This window comes from Anarhichas minor, unplaced genomic scaffold, assembly GCF_050575085.1.
Source record: "Anarhichas minor isolate MPS153535 unplaced genomic scaffold, ASM5057508v1 ptg000027l, whole genome shotgun sequence".
Taxonomy (NCBI): Eukaryota; Metazoa; Chordata; class Actinopteri; order Perciformes; family Anarhichadidae; genus Anarhichas; species Anarhichas minor.
In genome coordinates, this window is record NW_027466473.1 from 7,498,089 (window position 1) to 7,518,943 (window position 20,855).

Genomic DNA, 20,855 nt, shown 5'->3' on the forward strand with positions numbered 1-20,855 from the left:
ACTCTCAATCACCGGACCTCGTTTCCATGGCGAGGACGAAGGCTGGCCGTGACAGGCGGTCACACGGATGCTTCCTGCTCTCCAATGAGCCACTCGGTGATGTCGGGAGGGTCGCCGGCACACACCGACTGTGAACCCGGCGGAAGAAGAAGAACAAACGCATCGTCTGGAACATACCCGGTTTATGCACATTATGGCTCACAGTCCAGCTTCCCTTTGTGTGCTGCCCTTCTGCAGTAGCAGGGATGCACAAGTGTATGGTAGACAAAGCACACACACACACACACACACACAAGGGAAAATGAGGAAAGATAACAAGCAATTTACATCAACTACCAACCATTCTGCTACATAGAAACATCCAAAAACACCAAAGATGTGTTGGTATGCAAATGTAGCCTCATTTTCTCTCTTAGAATCGACATATATATATATATATATATATATATATATATCATAATACAGAAAAAAATGTATGAACGATATCCTTAACCGTCGGTGTCACAGTAACCCAGTGAATAGAGAAGCTACCATAGGATCTACTGAACGCCATCATGCCTCCAGCTCCCTCCCATCTCCCATCTCCAGGAGCTTGGGGGCCCGCTGTGCAAAGTTGCAAACTAATAAAGTCAGGAGAAGGAAAAAAGTTGCTGCTGCAGTGTGAGAATTCAATCAGGGAGCTTTGCTGCCTTGCTCAGCATTTTTTTTTCATCCAAGCAGGAGAGGGATTACATCATGCCCTACAGCAAGCGAACAATATGGGCACCGAGAAGCAAGCAGCCCTGCAAACGGCCTCTGAACAAGCACACACACACACACATTATTACTGTAGAGATGTGTGTTAACGAGCAAGCGCTGTTGTGCACCTTCAGGTTTCTATGGGGAGGCCTTTAATAGAAAACGTGTGTGTCTCAACATGTCTGTGCATGTTTATTATTCTACCGTCTTTACTGTGTACTGTATGTGTGTGTGTGTGTGTGTGTGTGTGTGTGTGTGTGTGTGTGTGTGTGTTCTGGGTTGTTGACAAGATATTCCTCTGCGTCTTCTCACAAAATTTAAGCGAGCTCAACCGCAACAGATCCGATTCTTCACCAGATAAAAGACGAAAAGGAAAAAACTAAAAAACAGAGAGAGAAGAGTGTCTGTAGTCTCCTGCTCAGCAACTAGTCCTCCTGGCCCTGTGGAGCCATGACAGTACATCAGTGGTTTGACGGATGTGTGGTCATTATGTGTGTGTGTGTGTGTGTGTGTGTGTGTGTGTGTGTGTGTGTGTGTGTGTGTGTGTGTGTGTGTGAGAGATGATAGACTACATGTAGTCCCTCACACCTCCCTGTCCTGCAGTCGTCAATCAGGAGGCGACGCTGGGGAAATTAAAAGCCTTTATGAAGGTCTATCTTTTCGGCCCGGGATCCGATGGTCCACTCATCATCGACATAAATTATCTCAGCGACAGCAGACATGACACGAGACTCTTGAGGACAGAAACCAGCGGCAATACGGCACCACTGGAAACCAATTTCACTCCACAGTTTGCAAATGAGAAAAGCTATAAAATGAAGAGGAGGCGCTTTGGCGAGCGTACATACACGAGATTGTTTTACAACATTAAAAATGGGAAAATACAGAGTTGGCCAGCTGGTGCGACTGCAGTTTGAGCTACTCTAAAGCTCCGAGGAGAGAAACGAACCCTCTGAAATGAAATGATTGCACGAGAATTGCTGCTTCCGTTAGCTTTTAATGGAGTCTATGTTATCTGTGAACCAGACCCCCAAGAATCATCGGGTGCTCAGAGGTCTTTCTCTTCATACGATCTCTGTTAAGAAACCAAACAAACAGCCGCTATCCAGATGTGCCGCGACCGACTGTGTTCTTTACTGCGCGCTGCTTCTCCCCGGGAGCCGTCGCAACTGTGATCAAACCGGCTTAGGTAGTGATCAATATGCAGACACGCCCGCCTTCTTCCTTATATGCATGCACACACACACACACACACACACACACACACACACACACACACACACACACACACACACACACACACACACACACACACACACACACACGAGTGAACATGCAGCCACATGTGCATACATGCACACACAGCAGGTGTTTAGAGGGAAGTCTCGCTGCACAGTGACACATTTGAATCTAGCCTGCTGTTTGAGCCTTAAATTGGAATTTTGTCTGACAGGGACGCCATTAGTGGCGTTGTTGAGGCGTTTTGTTAACGGACGCGTGCCGCGCAGTGAGCTACAGTACTACTACAACACAGGCTTATCCAGGGAGTGGTCGAGGGGTTGAGTTCCACAAGGATGCGTCAGATATTCTCTAAACCACTTGGGACCAAATCTATATTTTAATAAAATATCAGTTTTTAAAGTGAGTTGGCGTGGCTCTCTCTGCACCGCCACAGAGTGAAGCTTTGTATGAGATTAGTGGGAGGTGAAGCGGTTGTCAAATCTGACATTTCAGTATGCTACGTCTTAGTTCAGAGCCAGAAACACATCCTTAAGGTTCCCAAAGCAGCTAAACAAACCACGAAAAACTTACTTTAACTGTGATTAATGAGGACCTGCTTCACTTGAGCCAACCGGGCTGCGTGATCAAACTGATGATCTACAGCGCACGGTACATGCAGCGTATACTAATGATGTCAGCCATGCTAAAGCTCTAAAAATAACTACCTGCCAACTCCATGAATTTCACATAAGCTGTGAACATAGCAGCCAGGTAGGGAGAGCAGTGAGTACAGGTTACCGAGTCTACGCGCTGTGGTACAGAGAGGTGTGAACGTCACCTTCATCACACGTTGATAGCTAACAGAACATCGAGGGAAATGTGCCTGAAGACTATTGAATGAATTCAGATCACTTCTGGGAATAAGTGTAATCCAATTTTACCCTTTACGAATACTAACTTACCTCCAGTGATTCGTCGTTGAAATAATGAAACATACCCTCTTTATTGAGCTTACTCTCATGCTATTGTATCGATATAATCCAGATTATAGGACTACCTGAGATAAAGGGAGAACGACGGCCTTTTAGTGATTCAGACCCAAAATTACAGTTAAAATGTCAGTGTGTGCACCTCCTGTTTCAACAAATAACACATGCCACCACGACTGTCTACCCGCTTCATGTTACAGTGATGCTAAATGCTGCGAACTATGCCGATGCCAAGAGCGGTGAGGGTCTGTGAGTCATCCAGTTAAACTGGGGTCTAAACCCCCCCCCCCCCCCTTCCCTCATCCAGCCTGATCAAGACGATAACGTGTAGGCTTCTCAGATATAGAGCTAACCACTGTGCTCAGGAAACAAGCAGAGCTCACTTTGAAAAGGTCAATAAGCTCCAGCACAGTAGTCACTGGAGAGAGAGGAAGAAAGAGGAAAGGAAGCACAGACAGAGAGGGGGAGGAAGAGCCTTGTGCTTTAATGGGAGATGACAGGAAACTTGCCAATCCATGATCAAAAGCCTTAACGGCATGAAACGCAGGCAGGCGGATGAGACTTTAAATATTTTACGCTGCGTATGCATGAAGACGTGCGCCCGTTATCCGCTCCACAACCTGTGCGCTCACATCTACGGCACTTCACCGCCGGAGAGGAGTCGGATGAAGAGGCGCCATTGTCCCTTTATGCCTCAAGTGAGTGACGGCTCTACTGCAGCTGCATATCTTCACGTGCCATATGCCTGTAGGCAGAGAGAGATAACGGGGACCCACACCCCCAAAACCAAACCAACCAATGTTGTTACCATGGCAGCCAGCCACTATACATTGTAATTAGCTGGCCTGAAATCCCCAAGGCTCAGACCGGTTGGATACAACCCACTGCTTCCACAGATTAAAGGCAACCCCTGTCGAGCCCGGAGCCGTGTCTGTCTGCACATACACAGACACAGACACAAGAGGTCACAATCAAGTGCACAAGCACAACAAAAGACACGAACCCCGACTAATCGTGCACCAACATGATTGGTGCACGATTGCTGCCCACGTTCAGCATATGCACCGTGTGGGCACCTCAGTGCTGCAGCAGGACCCTCTGCGTTGGTTCGTGGGCACGTGCTGATGGAAAGAGCACAAAAACAGAGCGACATCGAGCGGTTGTCGGGGAGCCCTCGGGGAGCCCACAGCGATCCGTGTTTGGCATCACAACACCGCCCATTGAGGAGCGACTCGTGAGAGCCTCTACAGCGGGTCAAAGTGAGGGGTTGGCGACGAAGAAGAAATTTATCTGGAAACTAAATTATGCCAAAAGGAGACGTGAAAATAAAAAACTGGCAGTGTGTGGGTGTACACTCCAAGTGAGAATACATCAAACTTTCTGCTGAATCTCACTACTAACAAGGACATTTTTATGATTCATTCTGCAGCTGTTTGGGGCTTGTGTTCTCGATGAGCCAACAAATCTCCACTACTACTAGTAGTTAGTAGTACTACTCCACTACTAACAAGGACATTTTTATGATTCATTTAAGCAGACTGCGGGGGCAGTTTTCAGAGAGGTTTGTTGGCTCATCGAGAACACAAGCAGAATTATGTCATTGTGATCACTTAAAAATGTTAAAGTATAAATCTGATGACAGTCCGCCACATCGGCGTGCACACACCGACCTATGTGAAAGCTATTGCACGTGATTGCACCATACCAAGCCAGATATTGTGAGCACTTCTTTTTGCTTTCAAGCTTTAACAAAACCTCTGGGGGCCCCAAACGAGTACCGCTTCTACAAGCAGAGGCCGCTGGTGTAAGCAGAACACTCTGGAAGTGTCAAATAAAAACCCATCCGAGTAAAACAAATTGGAATAACTGGACACTTTTAAAACATTTGTCTGTCAATGAGAGAAGATCGGAAGAGGAGATTAAGAAAACGTGGACTATTCAGGAAAAAAAGAGCTGAAAACAATGGCACTCCTCTGTCGTCTCCGAGCAGTGATAAAGAGAAACACCTGCTGTTCACGGGGCTCTCTGCAGATCTCTCAGACTCTCCCGGCGTCGTGCAGCGATGCTTTGCTCTTCTCCTCTCACACTAACCACCCGTTAGCCAACCGGTACTGCCGCGCAGCGAAAAACTACAAGGCGTCTCGCGTGTCACCAACCATCTGGCTTTTCCCGTTTGTACACCGTTGTGCATGAGTGCAAATATGAATGCACAGGCTTTACCGATAATGAGGCTCCGCTGTGTTCAGTTTTTTTATTGAAAGAGACATGTAAAGAGCGACAGAAGAGAGTAAGAAGGGATGACGCATGATGCCTGATAAACTGAGAGAGCACTCGGAGGGAGAAAGCCATTTGGCATGCGTGTGTCAGCATATTGTTTTTACACACACACACACACACACACACACACACACACACACACACACACACACACACACACACACACACACACACACACACACACACACACACACACACACACACACACACACACACACACACACACACACACACACACACACACACACACACACACACACACACACACACACACACACACACACACACACACACACACACACACACACACACACACACATCACTCCATTGATTTTGAGTTTAATCCGTGTACTAAAGGTCACAGTTAAGTGGTGAATAAAAAGTGGACAGCGCTTTATAAGAGTGGCCTCGCCATGCTAATCATAGTCTATAGTGGTGCCGGCATCCCATTTATACTGTAGAGAGAGAGAGAATATAACACAGAGAACAACAGTGGGCACACATGAATAAATAAACTTAATTAAGTATCCCTTACATTTACGGAGGAAGGACAAAAGCATGCATCTCTCTGCTACCACTTTCCATCACTGTGAGCTTTCAACCAGTCCATTACACTGTAGGGTACAAGCTCACTAAAGCTAGAAATCTTCCCATACTATCTCTCTCCCCCCCCCCCCTGCCTCACCTGGCCTGGGAACCAGAAGAATCTTGTTCTGGCAGATGAGTCCGGTACGCCTCTCGGATTCATTGGTCAGATTTCCAGCAACTTCCGATGTGACGGGCCAATCACAACCGTTCATCTTAGGATGCGGTTGCCCCCGTCCTGAGACTTATGTGATCGGACGCTTCAGGCTGTGCCCGCTCACACATGTCCGCGTTTGACACCTCAATGTGACCTGCCTGATCGGATAAAGGTCGGATATATTCGGGGTGCGGCTGTAAAACGGTGAATAAACACATTTCATTTCCTACGAGTTATTTTTTTTGCTGCTCACGCTTCCTTTCTGCAGCACAAGTACACTTGTTTAATTGAAGAAATGACGCTAACAAAGCTCCGCCCCACTTATTATTTTTGCTATTTTCCAAAAATCAGGAAATGAAGGCCCCAGACTCATTTGTATCTGCGATTTGGTTTTGCCAACGTTAAACTAAGTCCCACCACCTCCCCTGAAACATCTCTTAGAAAGATGTACTTCTACCGGCATGGATGTTTCTATTTCTTCTCTTCTTTTTCTCCCCTCTCTCACCGAGGGTCTCTACAATGTCAAAGGCAAATCAGGCTGAATGTGAACATCCATTACGATCCCAGCAGAACGCCGACCTACTGAGACCAGAACGCCAACCCTTACTGAGACCATCAATCTTTAATGATTCTCTTCACAAACACGGGTGTAAAAATATGCACACACAGAAAACGGGGGAGATCGAGAGAGCGAGAGAGAGAGGGAGAGAGAGAGAGAGAGAGAGAGAGAGAGAGAGAGAGAGAGGCCTACCTGCAGGATGATGGTTTCTTGGTGTGACAGCTTCTACTACAACATGCGACCGATCATTTATAGAGTCAAGATTTATATCCATGATTTAGGATTCAGCAAGTCCATTTCAGGAAAACCTGAGGTGATGTATGACCTGTATGCGTTGGTTCACCTGAGTCTGTTTGGGAGAGACTGGCCGTTGCTCGAGTACATCCATCAACCCTCTCAACTCATAATGGCCTCATCTCCCTTTCCTGTCCCCCCCACTTTCCCCCCCCCCCCCCTCCTCCCCTCTCTTCTCTTCTCTTCCGCTCGACTACCCTGAATGCTTAATCGTGGCCCCCGCCTTCCTGGAGCACGTAAACACGCAAGCCCGCACCATTGGCCGGGAACAGTGGCGTTAATCTGTGCCGATTGGCTGAGGGGGAAGGGGGCATGGGTGGCAGGAGAAGAAGAAGAGGGTTGGTGGTTACCACAGCGCTGCAGGATGACTGCTGTCCATAGTAACATGCCAGACACACACACACACACACGCACACACACACACAGCTCGAGCCCCTGAGGACATGGTAAAGGTCCCCACGGACTCGGAGAACACAAACACACTCAGACACATGACACACCCTCTAACATCAAGCCCAACAAAGGATTTGCAGAGCTTCACCCACGTGAAGGCGGCAAGACATTTGCCATTGAAAGGAGAATCCAGCTGATGCTGCTATTTGTGGTATTCTAGCTATATTACAGCACATGTTTACCACGTTTACATAATTCAGTTCTATGCAAAACACTGACTGCACGGTGGATTTTGGGTCAAACGGACAACAAAAAAATATAACAAAACAGAAAGATAGCACGCTGTTTAAGAGGGCGCTTGTCTGGTTGGCGTCGGCACTATTTCCTGTACTGTGTGTGTGCGCTCAAAAGATGGTTTCCTCAAGACTTTCTGTATTCTGTGGTATATGAATTGTCTTTTAGTAAAAAACACATTGGGGAGCTTTTGTTGATTGAAACAATTACCTAACTACTAATAGGACCGTTTAATTTTAAGACAGAGGAGTTTTTCTTCAGAAATAAGTGCATTTATGAAGTATATTTATGCTGAATACAAGATTTTTAAGTCTATTATCAAATGAATATGCAGAGACAAGTAGGGCTGCACCCAATGTCCCAATGTTCAAACCTTTTATTGAGGTTTCTGAATGGAACTTTGAACGTTGGTCGTAGTGTTTTAGGACGTAATCCCCCTCAAAAAGAAAAAGAAAAGTTTTTTATTTTGGTGGTTATGTAAATGTAACCTATTAATACAGGCACCCGTTAATACAGGTGCCTGCTCCCCTTTGTGTTTGGCAAGCGGGAGTAAAATCTGTTCTTTGACTGCAGTGAAAATGCTGAATATGTTGTTCGATACAAACATGTTGAGAATTTTGGAAATGACGTCTTTTGTTTAGATACATCCAGTGAGTTAGTGGAACATGTCAGAAGCAATCCTATGCAGCCACTACTGGTATCTAATTCTACAAGTAGTATAACAGCCTGTTAATGATACTATTGTAGCCTGATCATTAACTGCAACTGTGCAGAAACACCAGGTTTAAACTCAATGAATAGACATGCAAAAAAGCAGTTGAATGTTATTTTAAAAATAAAAATGTCAACGTTAAGAACGAAGCTGAGAACTATTCGGTACAGCGCTGGTGATGAGCTAGCATTAGCTCTTAAAGTGCAGCTGAAGAGCAGATCTGTCGCAATACTAGCGGGTCATCATTATTATTAAACGGCAATTATTCGTCGTGGGATTTAGTTTATAGAAAATAGTTTCATATAGAAACTGCAATATTGGTCAGAAAATCGTTGGGCCCCAGTAAAACACGAGGTCGTCGCTCAGCTGAGCTGCAGTGTGTGTGAACGAGCCACAACAACATACTCAGCTGAGCCAAAAGCTTCATCTATTATTCACACGGTCGGCGCTGGGTGAACCCAGGCGGCCGTGGCACAGAGAAGGACGGTGTTAGGACCTAGTGCCAAAATCTCTCCCTCACTTCTTCAGCTGGACGACGAGAAATTAAACATTTCCACGTTTCCCTACAACTGCACAGTTCCTGTATGAAGTTTCCACAATAAGGGCTAGAATAAAGGATGCTCTTCTCCATTGTGGCCACACTGTAGAACAGGTGTGTTTTCACACAGTGTACCATCTTCTGAATCCTGACTAATACTGAATCCTAAATAATACCGATGGTACAGTGGTAAATACTATCTTTAATGGGGAGGATTCTGCTGATACATGTGTTTTTTTTTTTTTTTTACTGCTGGACCAGAGCATCCGTCACACTGTTCACTTTGCCGTCAGTACTTCCAGTCTGTCTCTGTTAAATACTCAAAGCACGGTGTGTTTGCTTCTCCCTCAGTGGCATCCACACAGCTGTTTGCTGTTTTGGAGGAGCGAACATGAAGCCGATTACATAAGCATGAACCCCAATGGGAGAAAAGATGCTCAAACACAAAGCAGAGAGAGGCATGGCATGGAAGAGGCAGTAGAGATGACGGTATTACATAACAGGACTGCTGTGGGCTGACTCAGAGTGTGTGTGTGTGCGTGCGTGTGTGTGTGTGAGAACAGATTTCAATGTCTGTTTCTATAGCTACAGTACAGAGAAGGGAAGGAACGGCTTCATCTATTGATCAGCATAATGGAGGAGCTTTTTTACGGCGGGAACACAATGATTCAACACTTGACATACAGCACAGATTCAATTACGCATCACCCACTTCATTCCTACATAGCGGCTATTTTACAGCGACCGTGCCACAGTGTGGCGGCAGCCGCAGTGCCGACAGCAAACTGATTAATAATGGTATGCTTCGCCGTTTAGCAACTGAAGAGGTCCAGGGTTCGAGTCCAGGTGGTGGCTCGTACGGTTTTCAGTCAAACACAAATTAATTCTTGTCCTTGTGGCTGCACTAGCGGCTCTTACGACAATATTTCAATAGCGTTTGTTCAGTCTCCTTCAGTAGAATAAATACAACGTTCCACAAATTGCATGTTTGGAAGAACTTCCCATTGATCCCATTGATCAGGACTCATTTCTGCTGGCTACTCAAACAGAGGGGGGGAGGTGGGTGTTTTGGTCAGAATAGATTTTGTAGGGCGTGATAAATGAGACACATCCCTCGTCGTATGAAACTCCCCCGACGACACTCTGCTGGGAAGCCGTCCAGAATCACTCTGCCGTGCCCTTGTTTGCTGAAGCAGGCCGCGCGACAGCCAAATAACCACCATTAAACACTTAAAGACAGAACTGGGACAGGATAGAAGTAGCAGCTAGCCAGCAGTGAAGTTGGCTCCATCCATCACGGCTGCACAGGAGAACCACAACAGTTGACAGCCAGGGAGAAAAATAACCCACCAGAGTGTGGTGAAATGTGGAGGCATAACCAGAAAACTGAGCATCCGTTTCACCTACATTGATGCAATTGGATTGAATACCCTAACTGTCACATTAAAACAACTTCTAGAGCTCCACTTCAACAGTAAGAGACATGGATGAGTGGTGGTGTCTCATAATGAAACAATCAAAGAAGGTTTTATCAACTGACGGAATGTATTTTTCCAATGTGGTGATCGCGGGGTATTTGTTTGCCTTGATTGAGGGGTATCTCAGCAACTTCAGCATTTAGCCATGTTGATTACGTCTTGTTCCAAACAGGATGTGGATTTCCTGAGACCTATGAGTCATCCACACTACATTTATGATTAGAGCGCACTAGTTGGATGGCGCCAGGACAGAGAGAAGATTACTTCTCAACAAAAACATGTTGTTCCATACTAGTATCCGCCGCACTGGCAGAGGAAAGTAGCACATATTAACTCTTTCCATGCTGCTAAATGTCCCGCCCTGACCCACACAGTGGTGCTTTGGCATGGCTGAACTCCAGCACAGCACACCGACAGGATGTACAGGAAAATAGGATATATTCGGTCTTTAATGCTCTCTCAGAGCAGCGCATATATTCAAGCCTCCCTCGCTGTGACTCGGATTAGGGAAAATCGCTTTGACATACGTGCGCGCGTGCCTCTGTGCATGTGCCAAATCGGCCATATTCTGACTCTTACGTAATCTGGCCGTCCTTCGATGCTGCTTTAGCATCACATGGCACCGACGCGGGCCGGAGAGGAGGGCCGGCTAATTCTCTGAAGGTTACGGCGCCGACTGCCAGAGTCAGAAGTCAGTCTGCCACTCTGGCCGCGGAGGTGGCGACAGCAGCGTAGTGCAGGGCTCAGAAATGATGAATCCAAACGCACTGGTAACCCTAACATTATGTTCCTACTAAGAGCTGTGTTTGAAACTCATGTTAAACACTGACCACTTAGTTATTACTGCCTTCCTTCCTCTGATGCATGTCTCCCCTTTTATTCACAGACATCCAGAAAGTCCATTCACCCACAGAAACCTACAGAATACAATAAAACTGATAAATCGTATCATGTGTGAGAGATTTAAAACATGATGAATTACTTTGATCAAGACAAGAGGAAAGGCAGAAGATGAGAGGGAAAATAAAGGTTTTGAGGAAGAAGTATTTGTAACTGACACACACACACACACACACGCACACAAAAACACTAATAGCTGCCTGGGAGTCTACCACTTATGCTGCTGACTGGACAAATGGGGCGGAGGATGACTGATGAGGTCTGGGCCAGTGAATTTGTTCGTGCACACAACTCTGCACCTTAACTTACTTGCAGAGTTTTTGGGGGTTTTGTTTAAACAAATACATATTTACAGTTTGTATGCACAAGTGTGATTTATGACCTTCGGAAAACCATCGTCTATACAACCAACGCGGTGCATCGAGAAGATGCGGCGCAAGCTGGAGGAGATGGCCTCGCTGCAGAGCTGAGCAGAAAGACTTCAGCCTCTTGGGGGACCGAGGCAGCTGTGGCTTTGACCACCCCCCCTCCCCTCCCCTTTACTCAGCGAGTGGAGGATGTGTGGTCACCGCTTAACATTGAGCCATTAACACAGCTTCAGTGGTCGGAGAGAGAGAGGATGCAATTACAGCCCCATGTTTGGTAATCCACGAACATTACACTGGACAACACTGTAGGAAGGGTGGGACTGTTTGTGTGCCGATGTGTGAACGGAGTGGTGGTACCGAGGGAGTGTACTGCTGTTGAAGTAGCCCTCAAAGAGCTCACAAGAGTGGCGGTGTGATTTTTTTATTCCCCCCGAGTGGAGGGAGGTGGTCGCTTCAGCGGCCCTTGACGTACCAATTGACTCATCCAATGCACACAGAGTAAAAGGGAAAAGGATGGTGGGAAAGCAAAAGGATGATGAGATGACAGGTGCATAAAAGGACTGTGCCCTTTTCCCTCAGAAGAGCTCATATAGAGCCTGTTGTAATGTTAATAGTCTCCTCTTGGACACATCCCGCCTCTCACTGAATTGCAAATGTGTTTGAGTGCTACATAAATAAAAACGATTGGATTTGATTTGGGTTGTGATGCATTCTGTTTCTGCTCACAGCAATGCTGGAACTCAAATAGCAATAATAGAGTAGTGCACGGACTAAGTACACAGTCCCTGGTGATAGGAAATCATTACCACACAGTTACACATGACCTGATCCATTTTTGAAAAGTGGACCAGTGCATGCCGTGAGAATTCAGTGCTGAGATAATCCAGTGCGCTCTATGATGCATTCACAGTTACTGGGAAATAATGATCTTTGATGAAAAGGCCAATATCATAAAACGTTGCTACACAATCAGACAGAAAAAAGGAACTGCACTGAGCAGGAATACTTCGACATCTTGGGAAATACGCTTATTTATTTCTTGCCGAGAGTTAGATGATGAGACGCAGCTCTCATATCTGTAAGCTAAATATGAAGCGAGGGCCAGCAGGTGATTAGCTTAGCTTAGTTAGCATAAAGCCTGGAACCGGACCGCTACAACCTGCAAAACAGGGGTCACGTGACCAACGAAGGTGGTCGAGCTAGCACCGCTGCTAGTCAGCTAATCTGCATGCTGAACACTGTTGGCTATGCAAGCTTTTACAGCACTGACTGTGTGTTTGACTGTTTTATGAGTTTTTATCCCCGTATACACATTTAAAAATAGTTCTGGCAGGCAGATTTCTGTTTCAACCTTTGCAGAATAATCTTATGCTAAGCTAAGGCTAATCGCTGGTTCTAGTTTATTATTTAGCGTAAATACATTAGGGTGGTATCAATCTGCTCATCCAGCTCTCTGCAGGAAAGCAAAGAAGAACATTTCCCCAACTGGTCGAAATTATTCCTTTAAACAGCCAATCACCACCATGCAATGTGTGGCTCAATTGTCCCAAAACAATAACACGTTTACTTTGCAAATTATTCATTTTGACACCTCATTCAGCAAAAAGATACTACAAGCTACAATGTCCCAGATATAATAATGTTGTGAATCCTACACTTATGTTGACTACTAAAATGTAGACGACTGTACAGAGTGACAATGACATGCGTTCAGCGTCTTTGTGAACTGGAGTAACAGCTGCCCACCCACTACACTTCTGACAGCGTGCTCGGACGCTGGGTTTCTTTCTTTCCATCTCTGTATCAGAAAGAAATACCCAAACACCACCAAACCAGCCCCCCCCTCTTCCTCTCCTATTCACTCCCTCTCTGCAGATTAAGGCATGGCAACAATGGTGACACAGCAGACGTTTAATCCCAAAAGGCTGTGTCATGTGCCCGAAACTGCCAACACAAACACACGGCAGCATCTCGACGGCACAAACAGAGAATCACAGCTGCACGTGATGGGTGGTGTGCTATCGCTAGCAAAGCGGTACACGAGCTCACGGCTCTGAATTAAAGCGTGAAAAAAACATTGTTTACGTGTAAATCATCCTCCTTAAAATATTCCTTTTATGGGAAAAGTTGCACTATTATATACACAGTAAAAAAAAAAAAAAAAAAAAAAAGGTCTGGCTAATTTTAGAGGGAAAGCAAAGGGGATTTCCCCAAACTCCTTGTTTTGTTTTTTTAACCTTATTTCGTAATCTGACATCACTGCTAACACCTGACCTGAAAACAGAGAGCGAGGACCACAATAAAGAGCGGATTAAAAATTCAACATCAGGCAGCCCGTGTCCTCGATAGGATGGAACATAAAGTTCTACCTCCCGGCAGCAAGCATGACTCACGGGCTTTCCCCTGCTTCTGTGCCTACTGGCCAGCAACAAGCCCCCAAAACAACAGTTGAATGAAGGGGGGGGGGACCATCTTGGTATGGACAGCCACACTGATGCACGCTAATTGGACATCCTGAGAAAAGGCAAAGTGTTTTTTGTTTCCCTGTGCATGTCGCTCTGTTTGTAACGCGAACAGGCAGCCAGTGAGATGGAGAAGGAGGGGGGTGCTGGGTAAAATGGCTAGAGGTAAAGACGAGCGCAAAGATAAACGGGAAGCGATGTGTGGAGAGGAGCGAACGGATGGATGGATGGGATACGTACTGCTGTAGAGGGTGTCGATCCAGGAGAGCCGGGGCAGGCCACGAGCACTGAGGGGCTCCATCCTCCTTGTCTCTCCCTGTCTCAGTCACTCGGCTCCCTTTTCTTATTTCTTCCGTCCTTTTTTTTGGGTCGCTGCCTTTCGCGTTTTTGGCCTCTTCTCTCGTCCTTATCCTCGAAAAACAGCCTTCATCTCGCAGGGAGAAGCTCAAAGAATCCTTTGGCATGAATGTCAATAAGACACCTCCGGGGTCCAGCAGGCAGGCGAGCGAGCGGGAGTGTTTGGGTGAGGAGTGTATGAGAGAGAGATTAAACAGGCTGGAGACAACCGCCGCGCACCGTTGCTAGGGGAAGGGAGAAGCACTCCCTCTCTCTCTGTTTGGCTTGCTCGCTCACTCCCATCCACACCTCTCTCTCTCTCTCTCTCTCTCTCTCTCTCTCTCTCTCTCTCTCTCTCTCTCTCTCTCTCTCTCTCTCTCTCTCTCTCTCTCTCTCTCTCTCTCTCTCTCTCTCTCTCTCTCTCTCTCTCTCTCTCTCTCTCTCTCTCTCTCTCTCTCTCTCTCTCTCTCTCTCTCTCTCTCTCTCTCTGCAGTAACTCCGATGACTGTGGACCAACGAGGCTCGTGTCAAATGTGAATATGTCTTTTTCTCGGATCCTCTCTCTTTAAGTTATGCTACTGAATGGATGCCAAATCCAAAGTTACTCTCACTGTCTCCTTCTCTTTTACGTAAACAGCACATTGTTTGCTTCCAGTAGTGTGCAAACCCAATTGCTTTAACTGTAAGGTACCTTTAAAAAAAACAACTCTTGAGCTTAAATTCTCCCTCTTTGTGTCGAGCCACCACCTTTCCTCTCGGCTGCTTTTTGTTCATTTACCCAGAGCGTCGCTGAGAATAAAATCTTGTCTTTTTTAAGAGACCTAGAAAGAAGCATAAAAATGCTGTGGCAATAAATACATGACAAACACTATACCTACATCCGTTCTACTTTTTTTGCGGCCCTTTTTTATTCTTTATACATATATTTTCTTGTTTATTGTAAATTTGTGTTTGTATATTGAGAGCGGAGTGGAAACCGGAGACAAATTCCATGTATGCGTAAGCATACATGGCCAATAAAGCTGATTCACAAGCAAAGACAACTGCTCCACAATTAAGAAAAAGCAATAAATTAGAAGCAAATGCAGCGACCATGAGCAGGAGTTTCTTTCATGGAAGTGCAGCGTACTTGAAGTACCAGTTGTGTTCTAACGAGGGAAAACCAACATGTGTAAAGCATCATGCAATCGCCAGCCATGTTTATTTTTTGATTTCTAAAACTCTATATGAAGATAGGTATGGAGGAACTAGTCCATGGAGAGATTTGGTTACCTAATCCTGAGGACGGGTTTATGTGGGAAATGGCACAACATGACCAGCTCAAGATAGATCACCACCGCTGGACTGCCACACACACCAATGAGCTGGTGTGTGTGAAAACTGAACGACTCGTTCAGATGTCATCGTGTTTTTCATCTGCCCCCCCCCCCCTCACTCCTACACAGGCTCACATGAGAGAGGCACACAAACATGTGTGTGTGTAGCGACTGTGGAAGCTGACACAATAAAGAATATACTGTGGGGGGGGGGGGGGGGGGGTGTCTTCTAAAATAAAGATAAAGAGATACATCAATAAAGTTACACTACAACCTGCATCTGATAAATAAAGCACAGAAATTGACATCCTCATTACACAATTAAGAATCTCATAGACTTCTCTATTGATTTTCAAATGATCGCTGTGTCAGATTTTAATGGGAGCATTAGCACGCGTAGCACATTAGCTCTCCTGTTGCTGACAGCATCGCCACGCAGCGTCCCTTTGCTTTCCATCCGAAACAACGCGCTGTGTTTCTGAACGCATGTGCTCCAGAGGAGAGAAATTAGAGACGAACATCGTGCCAGCGGCAACAAAGCCCTATGTCAAGCCCTCCCCTCAAACCCCTGTTGCCCCCCCCCCACACCACCGTCATCCTCCTCTAACCAGCATGGGGGAGGAAAGACGAGAGGCAGAAAAACTTCAATTAGGCCACAAAGGCTGACAGGAGCCCCCCCCCCCGCTCATGTACCCTCAGCAGGCAGAGCACCGGCCCCGAGCACCGCTCTTTGTCTGGCTGCACATCTCGTATGTGCCAGCTGGGGGAAACGCACATACATTCTACCACAGTGCACCCACCCACACAGAGCTCAAATGGCCAGAGGTTATATATGTGTGTGTGTCAAGGCATTTAATGTAAGCCTGCATGTGTTAATGTATGTCAGGGTTATTATTAATGAATATAAATGTGTCATTATGAAGGGGGAAGACACACCCTCAAGGTTTTGAGTGTGTTTTTTTTCTCACACTCTCTCTCTCTCTCTCTCTCACACACGCACACACACACACTTCAATCTGGGACAAAAGGGTGTTTCTCTCCCTCTCTCACACACACACACACAAATAGATTCACCTACTGTACAGCCTCACACATCCTTTGTCTTCAATCTGGGACAAAAGGGTGTTTCTCTCCCTCTCTCACACACACACCTCTACCAGTGTGTGTGTGTTCCTCCTAAATGTCTCATCATTCAAGGGGGCAGAGCCAAACAAAGAAAAGACACACGTGCCATGCTAACACACACACACACACACACACACACTCTATATATCAACTCATACAGATGTTGGCAAAGAACCCTGCGAGTAAGTGTTTCTAATGTGGGTGTAACACAAACAGAAATCCATAACACAATACATCATTTTTCATTACAGCAAGAAATATTGACTGCAACAAAACAAAAAAAAAGAGCCTAAAATCCATACCTCCCTTTGATCATGCCTGTAATCCCACTGTGAGCGACCCACTGTGCTGCATGGCGCTCAGAGGCTTATTTAGGCTGCACAAAGTCAAATGGGAGTTCTGCACCGCGTACTTCCGCAGGAAATCTGATCATCCGCTTCACCGTTTAGACCCAACAACTGTTCAACAAGCCACCTCAACAAGCCTCATTCTGTGCACCGACAATAAAAAGCTCCTACTGGAGGTGGATGAAAAACATCATGGACTTAGTGCGTGTGTCTACAGAATGAAACAATCCACACACAATATGTAACAGAATGGTAATCAGATATGATATGGATTGGAACACAATGTATTTCATAAACTCAATAATAAATAGAAGAAAGGGAACTGGTTTGGGGAATTACAGCTCTTGGTTAACACCACCATTATTATAATCCTACTTGGTATCACTGCTCACGTTGTTTCAGTATGATGACCAGCTGAACTGTTGTTTGGAAAAGTAAATCAAAAAGCGTCCATGAACGGGCAGCAGGTCGATCCATTACTGCCTTCTATCAATCAATGTTGCACGCTCTTAACAGGTAAAGACTTCCTGTCATATAGTCTGTCAGTGTGCCTGTGTGTGTGTGTGTGTGTCTATAATTAGGAAGCGTAGCAGCCCACCAGCCAATCAGAGTGCTACCCACCACTCTCCTACCCCTCCATCCTCTGTGTTCTACCCAGATACCTCTGCCCCACCCCAATTACATGTTCGCTTCAAACCCCCAGGCCTGGTGTTGATGGCACTAATTTACCATTCACCAACTCTCACATGTGTGTATGTGTGCCTGCCCCCCCCCTGCTTGGCACTGCAAAACTAACTGGTAGATGAGAATAAAGTTAATTGGAAATATTAAAAACCTGATTTGCCTCTTTATTTATTTTTTTACATCCTGCTCAACCCCCCGCCCACCCACATCAAAATGTTTTCCAGCGCTACCGGTTTGTGTGTGTGTGTGTGTGTGTGTGGTAGAGTGAGAGAGTGGGGCTGCACATACAGCCAATGTTTCCATACGAGTTTTCGACTCGTGAATCTTGTACCAGCGTAACATTTGGCAATGAAACTTGACTAAAATATTTAAATATTTTCTGATCATTTCAGAAGGGAAGTAAAATGAAAACATGGCTGTACTCAACTCATGGTGCAGACTGTAGCTGGTGTATAAGATCAGCGCTAAACAACCCGTTTAATTCACAACACCAACACAAAGACACTCGGCCTTGTGTGTGGACACACTCCGTGGAGATGGATGACGGTATTCTCTGGCTATATGGTTTTTAGACACGTTGTTTTGGGGGTCGGGGGGGATGGCAGCAGGGACGAGCGCTGACTATGCATTATTAAAAAGCCCAGAGTGCACTAGTGATTAACGTCTGTTTGTTAAATGGGAATGCCTGAAATCGTCTGGGGCGTTTGTCTTTTTCTTTCTATTTCATTTCGAAGTTAAACGGTGTGATAAGCCCCGTGGGTTTTTTAAATACATTTTTTATCTCAAATGCACGAATAAGTCATTTGTCCGTCTGTGTTTGTCATAGGTCACTGTGTTCTCCATCAATTCCAGGTTTTATCACGGCGAAAGAGTCATTCATCCAACAATTACTTTGATACCACCATTCCTTCTTCATCGACTCCAATGTGTGTGTGTGTTATTTGAATAACAATATTTGTATATGACTAATTGTTAACGCTTCATGGCAACAGACCTCTCTTCGTTAAGCTTTTCTATCTAATTGACAAATCTACAGCGAACGGAAGAAAACCATGAGAGCTTGTGTGTGTGTGTGTGTGTGTGTGTGCACGCGCATGACGCATCACAGTATGTGCTATGGCAAGGGAGATCCCCTCACCCCGTTTGCCCTGAACCCCCCCACACACACACTAACTCCTTCACCATCCAATTATGTGGAACGGACCTGTCTGGCGGACCACTGTGACATATCTGTGTGTCTGCTGTTTCTACATTAAACCAGACTCGGATTTATGAGATGATAGAGCCTCCTTAGATACAATCCTGCACCCGTTTGTGTCAAAGAGAAAGACTGAAGAAGGGACAAAGAGATTGTGTGTGTGTGAGAGAATGAGAGAGCGAGAGAGTATTCATCCCATGCCAGCTGAATTCACTTTGATCTATTGAGGTCAATGTGGAAATCATCTGAATCATGCTGTGATTGGACAGACACCAGATAAGGAGAGCTAGCTGGCCACACACACACACACACACACACACACACACACACACACACACACACACACACACACACACACACACACACACACACACACACACACACACACACACACACACACACACACACACACACACACACACACACACACACACACACACACACACACACACACACACACAATGTGTTATTTATGCTGTTTTCTCATCGTTAGTTTCACAGACGAGCTTCACTTTTCCTCCTTCACACACTTGCACAGGGAGCTTGTCTGACATCTTTTAAAACTAACCCAGCGAGGAGATGAGACTACAAAACAACCTGTCTGTCTCTCTAAGTTGCTGCATATGTTTGTTTGTGTGTGTGACTGAACACAAAGGCACCACACGTGTATCCACTCGACAAATGGTCTTCTGATCTGGCCGATTTCCTCAAGTGCCTGCCCATAAGCACAAACACACAACCCATTATAAGATGGACAAGGGAGTCCTGTAAAGGTACTGATGTCTGAATAAAGACCTGCTGCACTCTAGTGTTTAGTTTCTGTCAACACAAGCTGTAAGGGCTCAAGAAAATATCTTCAGTGTGTGTGATGAGGAGGGACAGCAAGCAAGAATTTTACTCGCGTTTTACTGGTGATCTGCAGACATTTTTAAACTTCAAGTTGATTTTCTTCCGTTTCTACACGTGTGCCATCAAAGATTGCGTGTTGGGCCCTGAGGGCTACCGAAGAGCGAGTGACCTACGATTCAGGAGTGTGCCTGAACGCATCCTGTGTGGAGAATAAAAACGAGAGCACCGACGCTGCGGTTCCTCACGTTACACATCCTGTGTAAACACGGCGTAACACTACTCACAGATGAAAGAGAGAGGAGGAATATGGAATATTAGCCCACTGTACAGAATTACATTAATGGGAGCATGCATTACCACACACAATCCCTAATTGAAAATTTGAATAATCAAAACAAACAAACACTGAAACACTGCAGAATGGAAACAAACACACCACGGTGAACCTGTCACTGTTGCAGATGTCCACATGAGGGCGCTGTGTCCCTCTCCCCCTGCATCCCTCAATCCCCTGCAGTTAGGGTGTGCTCTCACGAGCATTATGTCCCCTTAGGTGCAACTGTTAGTCTGACAGCATGTGACTGCGACACATACAGTGGCGCAGCACTGAAGATCTGAGAAATCATCAACAGTTTTGTATGGACTTGTTAAAGATCCATTTGAGTGCCAAAATGTGGCACAGGTGAGTGAGCTTCGTGATTGGTTGGGAAGCTGCCACGCCTCAACTCGAGTCAGCTCAACTGTGTCACCAGGACAGGAAGGACGGCACTTTCTCACACCACGTCACCCTCCTCACCGCAAGCGAGCGGCAGAGCAAACCCACAGGTGACTGCAGTAAGAGCGCAGAGGCTGTGATCGGAATCCACGATGATCCATGAAGCCCTCTGTGTACGGAGCCAAACCCACATGCAATAAAACGAAGGCGGTGTTTGCAAAAGTTGCAGAATTAGCGTGGCCTTAAAGGTAATCCTGAGAGCAAACAGCAGCGTGTTGCACTCTTCTCGGTTCATTTGCAAAGGCCGAGCTTACAGTTTG

General features: G+C 45.9%; 1 protein-coding gene across 2 annotated transcripts in view; it reads right to left on the minus strand.

Moving 5' to 3' along the window:
• The window catches only part of abr (ABR activator of RhoGEF and GTPase), a 106,616-nt gene that overhangs the window by 76,020 nt on the left and 9,741 nt on the right, over positions 1-20,855 (minus strand). Inside the window, exon 1 of one of the 2 annotated variants that reach the window (XM_076101624.1) lies at positions 14,206-14,700. The exons of the other annotated variant lie outside the window; for it this stretch is intronic. Coding sequence (XP_075957739.1) covers positions 14,206-14,266 — 61 coding nt within the window. The 5' untranslated portion in view covers positions 14,267-14,700. Of the gene's footprint in view, positions 1-14,205; positions 14,701-20,855 lie in introns of those variants that run through there. 2 annotated transcript variants of the gene reach the window in all.